The sequence below is a fragment of the Bombina bombina genome, chromosome 10 (genome assembly GCF_027579735.1).
Source record: "Bombina bombina isolate aBomBom1 chromosome 10, aBomBom1.pri, whole genome shotgun sequence".
NCBI classification, from domain to species: Eukaryota; Metazoa; Chordata; class Amphibia; order Anura; family Bombinatoridae; genus Bombina; species Bombina bombina.
In genome coordinates, this window is record NC_069508.1 from 145,189,234 (window position 1) to 145,203,573 (window position 14,340).

Consider the following 14,340-nt stretch of genomic DNA (forward strand, 5'->3'; position numbering starts at 1 on the left):
TCACAATTAATATCCTTAAATCCCAGTGTTCGACTATCTCTGACTTGGTGGTTATATCACCATCTTTTAGTTCAGGGGGCCTCTTTTGTTCGTCCAACCTGGACTGTGATCACAACAGATGCAAGTCTTTCAGGTTGAGGAGCTGTCTGGGGATCTCTGACAGCGCAGGGGGTTTGGAAATCTCAAGAGGCGAGATTACCAATCAATATTTTGGAACTCCGTGCGATTCTCAGAGCTCTTCAGTTTTGGCCTCTTCTGAAGAGAGAACAGTTTTATTTGTTTTCAGACAGACAATGTCACAACCGTGGCATATGTCAATCATCAAGGTGGGACCCACAGTCCTCAAGCTATGAAAGAAGTATCTCGGATACTTGCTTGGGCGGAATCCAGCTCCTGTCTAATTTCTGCGGTCCATATCCCAGGTATAGACAATTGGGAAGCGGATTATCTCAGTCGCCAGACTTTACATCCGGGAGAGTGGTCTCTTCACCCAGATGTGTTTTTTCAGATTGTTCAGATATGGGGGCTTCCAGAAATAGATCTGATGGCTTCTCATCTAAACAGGAAACTTCCCAGGTATCTGTCCAGGTCCAGGGATCCTCAGGCAGAAGCAGTGGATGCGTTGACACTTCCTTGGGGTTATCAACCTGCTTATATCTTTCCGCCTCTAGTTCTTCTTCCAAAAGTTATTTCCAAAATCATAATGGAGCGTTTGTTTGTACTGCTGGTGGCTCCAGCATGGCCACACAGAATTTGGTATGCGGATCTTGTTCGGATGTCCAGTTGCCAACCTTGGCCACTTCCGTTAAGACCAGACCTTCTGTCTCAAGGCCCTTTTTTCCATCAGGATCTCAAATCATTAAATTTGAAGGTATGGAGATTGAACGCTTAGTCATAGAGGTTTCTCTGACTCGCTGATTAATACTATGTTGCAGGCTCGTAAATCTGTGTCTAGAAAGATTTATTATCGAGTTTGGAAGACATACATTTCATGGTGTTCTCATAAATTCTCTTGGCATTCTTTTAGAATTCCTAGAATTTTACAGTTTCTTCAGGATGGTTTAGAAAAGGGTTTGTCTGCAAGTTCCTTGATAGGACAAATCTCTGCTCTTTCTGTTCTGTTTCACAGAAAAATTGCTAATCTTCCTGATATTCATTGTTTTGTACAGGCTTTGGTTCGTATTAAGCCTGTCATTAAATCAATCTCTCCTCCTTGGAGTCTTAATTTGGTTTTGAAGGCTTTACAGGCTCCTTCGTTTGAACCTATGCATTCTCTGGACATTAAATTACTTTCTTGGAAAGTATTGTTCCTTTTGGCCATCTCTTCTGCTAGAAAAGTTTCTGAATTATCTGCTCTTTCTTGTGAGTCTCCTTTTCTGATTTTTCATCAGGATAAGGCGGTCTTGCAGACTTCATTTAAATGTTTACCTAAGGTTGTGAATTCCAACAACATTAGTAGAGAAATTGTTGTCCCTTCATTGTGTCCTAATCCTAAGAATTCTTTACATCCTTTGGATGTGGTAAGAGCTTTAAAATATTATGTTGAAGCTACTAAAGATTTCAGAAAGACTTCTAGTCTATTTGTTATCTTTTCTGGTTCTGAGAAAGTTCGGAAGGCTTCTGCCATTTCTTTGATTAAAGCTTTTGATTCATCATGCTTATTTGGAGTCGGGTAAATCCCCCGCCTCAGAGGATTACGGCTCATTCTACTAGGTCAGTTTCTACTTCCTGGGCTTTTAGGAATGAAGCTTCTGTTGATCAGATTTGCAAAGCAGCAACTTGGTCTTCTTTGTATACTTTTACTAAATTCTACCATTTTGATGTTTTTTCTTCTTCAGAAGCAGTTTTTGGTAGAAAAGTACTTCAGGCAGCTGTTTCAGTTTGATTCTTCTGCTTATAATTTCAGTTTTTTTAATTATAAGATTAAAACTTTTGATTTGGGTTGTGGGTTTGGGTTTTTCAGCGGAATTGGCTGTCTTTATTTTTATCCCTCCCTCTCTAGTGACTCTTGCTTGGAGTGCCACATCTTGGGTATTTGCTATCCCATACGTCACTAGCTCATGGACTCTTGCCAATTACATGAAAGAAAAAATTATTTATGCAAGAATTTAACTGATAAATTCATTTCTTTCATATTGGCAAGAGTCCATGAGACCCACCCTTTTTATGGTGGTTATGATTTTGTTTTGTATAAAGCACAATTATTCCAATTAATTGTTGATGCTTTCGCTCCTTTCTTATCACCCCACTTCTTGGCTATTCGTTAAACTGAATTGTGGGTGTGGTGGGGGGGGGGTGTATTTATAGGCATTTTGAGGTTTGGGAAACTTTGCCCCTCCTGGTAGGAATGTATATCCCATACGTCACTAGCTCATGGACTCTGGCCAATATGAAAGAAATGAATTTATCAGGTAAATTCTTACATACATTATGTTATATATATATATATATATATATATATATATATATATACACATAATATAGCAAGGTTGTGCGCAAGCGAGAAGAAAAAAAAAAAAGCGTGCCACTTGTAATCTAGCCCATAGATAGAGATCCTGCATTTAAAAGAAAAAATCTTGTTTGTATAATGATTGTCAGTAAAGAAACTTGTTGCTTAATGCTAGAAAAATGATGGTCTTCACATTTTTTTTAATTAAATGCCTTTCAGGTCTCAGGTTGTTGGATTGCACTTCAAATATTCTAGAAAGTTTACCTGCTCAGTTGGCTGGCATGGAATCTTTGGAACAGCTTTACTTGCGACAGAACAAGCTGACATATCTGCCTGAACTCCCAGGATGCAGTCGATTAAAGGTCTCATGTTTTTTCTTTGTTCTCTTTCTTTTTTTTCCTATTCCAAATACTTTAAAATATAATATGTTTTTTGCTTATTTATTAAGCACCATTATACTGCTGCACACACATTTCCTGTTGGTTTCTATCTTTTAAAACAGAGATTTTTGTCATCCTAAAAAAATATTTTTACATTTTCAGTTTCTGCTCTATCCTATACATTTTATACAATATTTTGGATCTTAATGACCCCTGTTTAAAGGAATAGTCTAGTTAAACTTTCATTATTCAGATAGAGCAGCAATTTTAAGCAAATTTCTAATTTACTCCTATTATCACATTTTCTTCGTTCTCTTGGTATCTTTGAAAGGCAAGAATGTAAGCTTCAAAACCGGGCCATTTTTGGTTCAGCACCTGGTTAGCGCTTGCTGATTGGTGTCTAAATATAGCCACCAATCGGCAAGCGCAACCCAGGTTCTGAACCAAAAATGGGCTGGCTCCTAAGCTTACATTCTTGCTTTTTCAAATAAATATGTTAAGAGAACAAAGAAAAATTGATAATAGGAGTAAATTAGAAAGTCGCTTTAAAATTGCACGCTCTATCTGAATCATGAAAGTTTAATTTTGACTAGTCTGTCACTTTTAATGTCTGATGTTTTTAATTCTGGTGTATGTGGGGTGAGCTCAGATCGAGACGGAAACCCAAGAAAAATTCAATGTCCTTATCTCACTCGGGGTCTGATGATTAATACCTTGCTGGCATGGAGAGAAATCATGGAAATGTTATATTTGTTAGCATTACATTATAATGTATGTGTCTCTGCTTCACTTCCAGAATCCTGCATAGGAATGAACCATTCTCAAGCTAAAATATTCCTTTGTAAAATTCTTGAAGGACCTTTTAGTACTGAGAAGATTTCTGAGATATCTCCTAAGTGCAGAGCTTTAGATCATAAGGCCCCAAGTATTTAGAATAGAGGACTTTGAAATGTGTCATTTTGAAATAGGCAAGTACTTTCTTTATACTACCTATAGCTCACTTTCACTGCATTATGTTACAAGATCAAGATAACCACCTTCCTTACCCCTTGCTCGATATTACAACCATAATCTGCCAAATGGGGGGTCTCTCTTTGGACCCACATTCCTTTTCATAAGGTCTGACTCTTTTTAAGAAAAATATTAATATTATGTTATATTTTTTCAATTTCTAGTAGAAGATACTATATGAATTTCAACAACAGAAGAGCATGAAGAACTAAACCCTTTTAAGTTAGAGGTTGTAGAAAATGTAATCAAAAGAGTTGGGCTGCATTCAACCTAAAATAAGTATCTTTCATATTTTCCCTGGAGTCCTGTACAGACCCCAGTAATGGGATTGATATGGAAAGAGTCACTCACAATCTAAAAGATTTAAGACTTTTCTGTCACTAAAGTAGCCTACTACAATAAAGAGTCATCTTCAATCAATGTTCCCATTTTTTTACTTTTCTAAAAAAAAAAGTTCCCCTAGTGGGAAATATGTCATTAACAAAATCTTTAAAAAAAAAAAAAAAAAGCTCTCGGGAAAGCTTCTGAGGTCGACAATGACCGCTTGAGCATAACAATAAAGCAGTAGCATGATTCTGATGTAGTACACCAAAATCTGGTGTGTTTTTTTTTCTCTCTCTATAAGCTTAAAGGAACATTCCAGTCAAAATTAAAATGAACATAGATGAATTACACATAGATGAATAGAACATATTTGCAATATACTGTACATGTATTGGCTAAATGCTTCTAGTAAAAATTATCACTGTTTTAGTGTTAGCATTTTTCTCTGCACGTGAAGCATAGCTAGATATTTTCTGCACCAACATTTTACATACTGCAGCTGCTCAGAGCACCAGTGGGGCTTGTAACATCAGCAGTTAACATATTGAGTCATTACCAGATTTAGGCTCTCTGAGCAAGTGCTGTGTTTAAAATGGTGGTGCACGGTGCATACTTAAATACACTTTTAAAACAGCTATAGCTTTTATTGGAAGCATTTTTGCTAATATATATATATTACAAAAGTGCTTCTATTCAAAACTGAAATGCATCCATGTGTATTCCAATTTTGGCTGGAATGTCCCTTTGATGTCTATTCCTTATGCAACTATTTTTGTCACTGCAGAGCTGAGTTAGGCAGCTGAGATTCTACTAGACAAGAGTAATACCAAAACCCAGCTATTTCTATTTGCAAATCAAACCTATCTTCTGCTGCTGAGAGTTAATAAACTTGAAGCAGCTGTCCAGAAGTGGATTGTTTTTTTGTTGCACCCACCCCATAAAAGGGAATGCATTTGGAAGCAAAAAGCGTGAGATATTGTATGTCTAATGTGCATATCACACTTAGAGTTCCCTGGTGCATTGTTAAAAATGTGTAGAGAGTACTTCTGGGGAAAAGCAAGTGGGATACTTGCCTAGATTTGTTAATTTTCTATACAATGATCTCCACTATAACTCAAATGAGTATTGCTTTTTATCTGTGATTTTGCAAATAAGATTGATACTGAATTAGGAGAGAGGTTTAGTATGCAGCATGTTATTAGCAATATCCTAATGTTAGAGGGAATTCGAGGCTAACCTTTAGTACCTATGAACTGGAAGGATATGAATGTACTGTATAAACATAAGCATATGAATGTTGGACGTTTAATCTCTTGGCTAATCCTCAAGTTCAAACACTCAAAAATAATAATAATATATAGTAACTGGCGCCGAGATGGAATACAAGCTCACTATAAAAGAGTCACTAACAGATTCTTGGATAATAGCAGTAGTGATGTATAGGAGCGCCAAAGGCTAAAGTATTACCCAGGTATTTAAAAAGGAGGTGGCAGAGCCAACTGGACCAAACATTGTCAAATTTGCTTATGGGGACAAAATTACTATACCAATTAAACAGGTAGACGAATAAACTCAGATGAATAAGTCAAATAGTTAATAAAACCTATATATTTATTTATAGGGAACGATCGCTCAAGATGCAATAAAATGTAAGAATACAATATATCATAAAATAGTACTAGTATAAGGATACAATAAAAATAATGTACACAGATAAAAATCTAATAAAAGGTCCACACTAGGATCAGCCCAAAGGACAATTATAAGCCAGGAAGAATACAATATATTCTAGTAGAGTTCCTATAAAATATATCATTGGAAAATAATGGAAATATACAATTCGGATAATGTGTCAAAAACACCTTGATTAAATGACAGATAATGTGAACTATGTGAAATATTACAAATCAGAAAAAATACAGAAATAATATAGAAAATAATAATGTAAAAATAATATAAAAAATGAATCCATAAGGGGTTACCTTAGGTATAATTAGCCCAATATAGACATAAGTAGTGAAGGTCTGAAGATTTAAGTGTCTCTAAGGAGCTAAAGGGCTATGGATCATATAGCCAATTCAAAGTGTAGTAAGAGTTAAACAAATATACAGAATATTATACTCAATGAAAAAAACAGTAAAATAAATAATTATTAGCAGTGGGAAAATAGGTGCTAAGAAATTAAAAAAGTCATATACATAAAAACACAAGAATCACAAAAAATGCAAAAACATAATACACCGACAATACTGTGATAAAAATGTGTGAGTGGTGTTGAACACAATAGTGTATGATGTATATCACTAAACCAATCAACGAAATGACCAATATAACAAATTGGCTTATAGCCACTAAAAGAGTGCCGGCACACTTAAAAACTAAAACAACTAACAAAGAGATCTCTAAAAATGAGTAAGTATAAACGTCCATGGGCCAATACTTATGGTCCTAATGATATTTAACGAATTAGAAAGTCCCAAAGGTGGTGACCAATAGGTGCAATGATGGTGAAATGAATAAGTTTATCCTGTTCCAAGGTAATCCTATGTTCGTATTATCAGGATGTAGATGATAATCTAAATAAAAGAAAAAGAGAAAAAAACCTATACAAACTACTTTTGGGTGAGTTTATTACCTAAAGAACCCGCCCGCAAACAAACGATCCTGGAAAGATAAATAGCCTCACAAATCCCGTTGCGGAATAACTTCTACGCGTTTCAGCCCTATACAAGGGCCTTTCTCAAGACAATGTCTCCACATTTTCTGTTTGCACTTTTATGTCTCTTTAAATTGTTCACTATAAAATCCCTTTCAGATGAAGTTGCATTTTTTTGTGCTTACATTTATTGCTCAAGCTATGTGCTTTCTTGAGCCTACTCATGCTCTCTAACAAAAAAAGCAAGAGAATAACGTACATGTGATAATAGAAAAATACTGGAAAGATTTTAAAACTGTGTGATCTATCCGAATTGTGAAAGTGTCATTTTCACTTTCATGTCCCTTTTTGATAACAAATTAGCTGTAAAAAAAATAACATAAGTTTTTTTTTATACCCACACCCCCTGTTGATATAATTTTTGTAGTGCATTTCTGCTCCTGGGCCTACCTCGATATGCTCTTTAGCAAAGGATTACGAAGATAACAAAGCAAATTAGATAAGAAATACATTGGAAAGTTGTTTAAAACTGCATTCTGTCATAAAAGAAAGAAACATTGCCTTTACTATCTTATTAATGTTCTAATTTTAGTGAATGGCATTTGTAATAGTTATAAAATAATCCAAAAACTTTTCATGGCAACGCTGTCTGACACAAAACTAACTATATATATATATATATATATATATATATATAATTTTGAAGACCAATTTTATCTTTATATTAAAAATTACAACATTTGTATATCTACATTTCTTGTTTTGAGCCTATTTTTCTTTTTTTTTTCATTTTTATTTATTTATTTTTTTTTTTTCCTATATCGCTTTTCTTCTATCTCATTCACTCTGTCTCTGTTTCTAACAGTACGTTTTACACTTAAAGTTGCCTTTACCCCATTTTATTTTATTTTTAATGTATTTTTTTACATATACATTATTCAGGACAGCCTGGATTCATATAATTAATAATGTGGATCTTTCTTCTACAGGAGTTACATGTTGGTAATAACCAAATTAACACACTAGGCCCTGAACATCTCAAGCATTTGAGTTCTATCTCCGTTTTGGAACTCAGAGATAACAAGCTGAAAACACTTCCTGAGGAAATAGCATTACTACAAGGATTGGAAAGACTTGATTTAACAAACAATGACATTGGAAGGTATGATTAACTGAGTAAATAGTTTTGTTGTTTTTTATTTATATTTCTTATGAATTTATATGTAATTTCTACAGGACCTAATGCAATACAAAATTATTTTGAAAACATTATGCAGGAAAATTGTCACAGTAAGCATAATGTTTCTTAAGGGGTCGATTTATCAAAGGCTTCGCCTGCCTTCTTCCTTCGACTGCAGGTTCTAATCCGACTGGGGAGATTGACAGTTCCTGCCCGCGCATAATTGGCGCGGTCAGGTGGCGCAGTTACTCAAGAGTGCAAAATAACTTACTTGTGCAAGCTTGTATCACTGGGGCTTCGAATCTGCATTCCGCAGCTTCATAAAAGGAGCCCATGGTCTTAACTGAGTGGGTACAGGTGAGCCACTTACATCAACAGGCTTCTGTTGAGCTATATGAGACTGGAGGTGTACAGGCAAGGGCAGAGCTAATTCACTCGGGGAAAATGTTTAAAAAAAAAAAAATACCTTTTTTTTTTTTCAATCTTGTGTTTGATATCATTTTCTGTAAATAGCAGATTGCATTAGTTGTTTTTATAACCAATTTTAACCAAACAAAATATGTGTATCCAAATTAATTAGTGTGATATTCAACTCCTGACCAGCAGGAGGAGGCAAAGAGCACTCTAGCAAAGCTGTTAAGTATAACTTCCCTTACCTATAACCCCCAGTCATTCTCTTTGCCTTTGTCAATGGAGGATGTGCGAAGTTGGTGTCTGAAGATATTTAATCCTTTAATGGGTACTTTTCCCTGCAAGCAAGGATTAGGGGCTATGCTGTGTCCATGTCAATCTCTTTAGCAAGAGTAATTAACAGTTAGAATAGCGGCGAGGTTGTCTTTTGCTTTATTTCTAACATTATGCTACCCCTTTGATAGAAAGCCAGGGTTGGTTACTCTGCTCTTTCTTTGTCTACAGGTCCCTGTTGGTGGTCAAGTGAGGTTACCATACCTGCAGCTGCTGTGCCTGCTCCACAGCAGAATTTTCCTGAGGGTAAGGCCTTTCATTTATATTTCTTAAAATATCAAAGAATTGGGAAATCGGGAACATAGTGGGACCTGTTACCTACTACCCTCAGAAGGTAATTTTATTATTTTTTATATATCCACTGTGAGATATTTGCGGGTGAGCAGCTTTTGGCTTTATGCCTGTGAAGGGAATTTGCCGCTTCCTTTGCCGGGCAAATTCTATCTAAGCCCAGGCTTCATGGGTGGGATACGGCTTCTGTGGTAAGCTATTATTATCTCTTTTTTTTTTCCCTACACAATCCATTTTAACGGATGTTTATTGTGTCTAAAAAAAATAATTCCCTCCTTTGATTAGAGGGTTCGGTTTGTTTAATGGCGCAGTAAGTAAGCGTCTAATAGACTATAGACGCTGGTGCCTGTTGCATGTCATCAGGCTGTTATGCCTGTCTTACTTTATCCGCCTTGGTATGGGTAATCTATTTTCATCCCACTCCGGAAGTGACTGCCATTGTTGGCGGATGATTTCCCGCAACTTGTCACGGATCGGGTCTAGTGGAAGGGAAAATTTTGTGCTGGTGGGCACTCAGTAGCTGCCGTTTGAGATGAGCTTTTAATATTTCATCCTGACTTCAATTGCAGATGTTCTAAATGCACAATGTATAATCCTGACTTTTTATATCTGCTTTGGGCAATTACTCTAAAGTGTCAGCTTTTGCAGTCAAAGATGTGAAATTATTTCTGCTCCTCTCAGGATCCACTTATGGCGTATAGGTGTGACGCCATTATGGATCTTGTTGGTAGTGCGATCTGAACGTCTGTTTTAGCTGAGTCTTTTCTATCACTTCAGCCTAACAACCTAAAGTTCAGGTGTATGTGTATATTATAGAAGGAGACTCTTATTATTACAAGTAAATATTTGTGTCGTTTATCAGAACATTTCTGGACGTATTTTCTAATTCATTCTTTGTTTTCTGGTATTGCCTGCCAATCACTCATGTGATTCCTGCTCTTATGTTATATAGGAGCATAGTTTAGTAAGTCTATCTAAAGCCCTCTGGTGGCGCTGGATTAGAGAAACAGGCTGACCCAGGTTCATATGCGGGCGAGGCTGTGACTCAATCAACGGGCTCTATTACAAGGAGCCCGGTTAGCTATCGGATTTTAATCTGTGGGTTCCGTCCTTCGAAATGGAAACTATTTGTTCCATTCTTACAAGGAGCCCAGATAGCTGTCGGTAGAGCATTGGATTTTAATCTGAGGGTTCCGTCCTTCAAGATGAAACTATTCGTTCCTTTCTTCCATTGGTTCAGGAAAGTCGGTTTGTGTCGACCATAGTCCTAGACAACAAGTTTTTACTCGTTCCCATTCACAGGGTCCAGTTTTTAAGGTTTACCTTTCTGGACAAGCATTTCCATTTTCTATTGTTAAGTGTATCCAGTCCACGGATCATCCATTACTTATGGGATATTCTCCTTCCCAACAGGAAGTTGCAAGAGGATCACCCACAGCAGAGCTGCTATATAGCTCCTCCCCTCACAGCCATATCCAGTCATTCTCTTGCAACTCTCAACTAAGATGGAGGCCGTAAGAGGACTGTGGTGTTTTATACTTAGTTTATTTCTTCAATCAAAAGTTTGTTATTTTTAAATGGTACCGGAGTGTACTGTTTATCTCAGGCAGTATTTGAAAGAAGAATCTGCCTGCGTTTTCTATGATCTTAGCAGAAGTAACTAAGATCCTTTGCTGTTCTCACATATTCTGAGGAGTGAGGTAACTTCAGAGGGGGAATAGCGTGCAGGTTTTCCTGCAATAAGGTATGTGCAGTTAAAATATTTTTCTAGGGATGGAATTTGCTAGAAAATGCTGCTGATACCGAAGTAATGTAAGTAAAGCCTTAAATGCAGTGATAGCGACTGGTATCAGGCTTATTAATAGAGATACATACTCTTATAAAAGTGTATTTTAAAACGTTTGCTGGCATGTTTAATCGTTTTTTATATATGTTTGGTGATAAAACTTATTGGGGCCTAGTTTTTTCCACATGGCTGGCTTGAATTTTGCCTAGAAACAGTTCCTGGAGGCTTTCCACTGTTGTAATATGAGTGGGAAGGGCCTATTTTAGTGCTTTTCTGTGCAGATAAAATTACAGACACAGACATCCAGCTTCTTCCTGCATGTTCCAGGACTTCTCTGAAGGGCTCAAAAGGCTTCAAAAGTCGTATTGAGGGAGGTAAAAAGCCACAGTAGAGCTGTGGCAGTTGTTGTGACTGTTTAAAAAACGTTTTTGTCATTTGTTATTCTGTTTTTGGTATTAAGGGGTTAATCATCCATTTGCAAGTGGGTGCAATGCTCTGCTAACTTATTACATACACTGTAAAAATTTCGTTAGTGTAACTGCCTTTTTTCACTGTTATTTCAAATTTGGACAAAATTTGTGTTTCTTAAAGGTGCAGTAACGTTTTTTTATTTTTTTTATTTATTTTTTTTATTAAATTTTTTTTATTGAGGTTCACCAAACAAGTCAAATAAAAGTTGAGACAAACATCATTACACAATAATGACACAATAGTTCCATTGACAATGATTAGTACATAGTTTTAAAGATGTTGCGAACTGAGAGATAATACAATCTAGCTATACGATAAAGAAACTTAATCTTCAGCCCAATGTAGTTCTTGTCGTTTGGGAAATTCACCGTGAGTGATTGGTCTCTTTCAGGTTCTATCTAAGAGGTGAAACCTCATTTTCCTTTTTTCCATTCAAGAATGTATAACATTGTATGTGCAGATAAGAGTGGTGACCGGAAGGTTCCGGAGAGTGAAAGAGAGAAAGCGTTAGAATAGAAGGGATGAAGAAGAGAGGGGAAGGGAGAGAAAGAAAAAAAAAAAAAAAAAAAAAGACACTAATGACGAAGGGGAGGGAGATATGGCGAGCCCTGGAGCAGGGTCACCCCACATAGGAGAGGACCCCGGTCCCTAGCTAAATGGACAACAATACTATATGGTTTTGTTCCAGTATGCAACTAAAAGATCATGGATATCTAATTTGTGGACTTTCAGGTAATGGTATCTCTCTAATAATAGCAAATCCTCCACCTGACTCCGCCATTCCTGCTCTGAGGGGATTGTTTGTGTTTTCCAGTATTTTGGAATGATCTTTTTGGCCGCTGTCAACATAAGTAGAAACAAAGCTCTTTTGCCCCTTGCTGTTAGTTGGGGCACAGAGCAGAATATTAATGTCTCAGGCACTTGCGGGACCACTGTTCCCAGCACGTCCGACATAGCCTGGAACACCGCCTTCCAGTAACAAGTCAAGCGGGGACAACTCCACCAGATATGAAGGAGAGAACCCACTTCCCCACACCCTCTCCAACAAGTGTTGGTCGTGCCGGGGAACATCTTACTCAGTCTTAATGGTGTCAAATACCATCTGCTAGTTAGCTTAAGGTGAATTTCTTGTACTTTTGCTGAAACCGAGGAGCACTTAATGAGCCTAAATGCTCTCAGCCACTTTTCAGGATCGATTTCTTGATTCAGTTCCCGGTGCCATGAAGCTGTGTATGATGGGAGAGAGGCTGTGGAGGGGGCAGCGATAAGTTTATATAATTTGGAAATCAAATGGGTAGGGTAACTAGGATGTGTGCAAAGTTTCTCAAAGTGTGTAAGGGTTCTCCCAAAGTCTGATCTGTGTTTGTGGTGCGATATATAGTGAATCAGTTGGTTATATCGGAGCCATGAGGAGAAGATTCCCCCATGTGTCTCCGCCAAAGTCTGTTGTGTTTTCAACCCACCCTCCTCAGAAATGAAACTGATAGAACCGGTCCTAAGAGGATATGGGGTCAATATTTTACTTTTCAGCTTATGGTAAGGAAGATCAATGTTTTCTAGCAGCGGGGAGAGCGGGCCTATTTTTGAGGAGATGTGTGTCGTGGTAGACATGATTCTGTCCCATTCCGACAGAATATGTGCTGTAATGAGGTATTGTTGAGTGTGTTTAGGTCTCTGTTGTGCCAGGGTCCAGGCCAATGTCGCTACATTATTTACCTTAAGTATATTTCTATCTAACTGGAGCCATGTCTTATTTTCGGTGTTATGGGCCCATTCTACTATGTGGCGGAGAGCTATTGCTTGTTTATAAGCTGAGAGATTCGGAATCCCCAACCCCCCGCTATCTCTAGGAAGGTATTGTGTTTTCTTTGGAACTCTGGGGTGGGTGCCAGCCCATATGAATTGGTCTATTATCTTTTGTAATTGAGAGAGGTAGTTGTCTGGGAGCTGTATGGGCAATACTTGCATTAGATATAAGATCCGAGGGAGAATATTCATTTTTATCACCCCTATCCTGCCTAGCCAGGACAGGGGTTTGTTTCTCCAGGAGGATAAGTCTCATGTTATATCAATTTTCAGGGGGCAGTAGTTAAATTTGAAGAGATCTTGGGTGTTGGGTGTCAGTTGGACACCCAGATACCTTAGTGTACGTGGGGCCCAAGGGACTCCATAGTTGTCTTTAATATCCTGTATGATTTTGTGGGGGGTATTGATGTTCAGAATTTCTGATTTTGTTATGTTAAGTTTGAAATTAGAAACATTCCTGTAGGCCTCCAACTCTGCCAATAACTCTGGCATGGAGCTTTCCGCTTCTGTCAGGGAGAACAAAATGTCGTCCGCGTATAGCGCTTGCTTATGTTCTGAGTGGCCTATTCTAAGGCCCCTGATCTTGGTATTGTTCCTAACCTTTTGGGCTAAAATTTCTATAGAGATGGCGAAAAGCAAGGGGGATAGTGGACATCCCTGTCTAGTTCCGTTGTTTATGAGAAAAGGTTCTGATAGGGTGTTATTCACCCTTATCTTCGCGTTGGGATTGGAGTATAAAGCAAAGGTCAGATGTAGGAAAGATTCCGGAATTCCCATCTCAGTCATAGCCCGACGCAGAAAAGACCAGCGAACCCTATCGAAGGCCTTCTCCGCGTCAGACGAGAAGAGGACCATAGGTGTGCCCGAAGCCTTAGCAAAATTAATGAGATGGACGGTCTTGATGACATTGTCTCTGGCTTCTCGACCCGGAATAAATCCGGATTGATCACAGGATATCAAATTGGGGAGATATTTGTTTAATCTGGTAGATAAAATTTTAGCTAGGATTTTCATGTCAGTGTTGATGAGAGAGATGGGACGGAAGTTTTCAGGACGAGTTGCAGGTTTGCCTGGCTTGGGGAGGACTGTGATATGGGCCTCTAATAGATTTTTAGATAGAGATGGGTTATTTCTTAAATCATTAAATAGTTTTAATAGGTGCGGGGATAGAACTTCCGATAGTTTCTTGTAATAGCTCATTGTGTAACCATCCGGGCCTGGGCTTTTCCCTGATGGGGAATC

At 37.7% G+C, this 14,340-nt stretch overlaps 1 protein-coding gene across 1 annotated transcript in view; it reads left to right on the plus strand.

The window, feature by feature from the left end:
* LRRC40 (leucine rich repeat containing 40) overlaps positions 1 to 14,340 on the plus strand; it is a 257,736-nt gene that overhangs the window by 106,151 nt on the left and 137,245 nt on the right. The window contains 2 exon segments of the mRNA XM_053693365.1: positions 2,669 to 2,811; positions 7,810 to 7,982. Of these exon segments, the coding sequence (XP_053549340.1) occupies positions 2,669 to 2,811; positions 7,810 to 7,982 (316 nt within the window).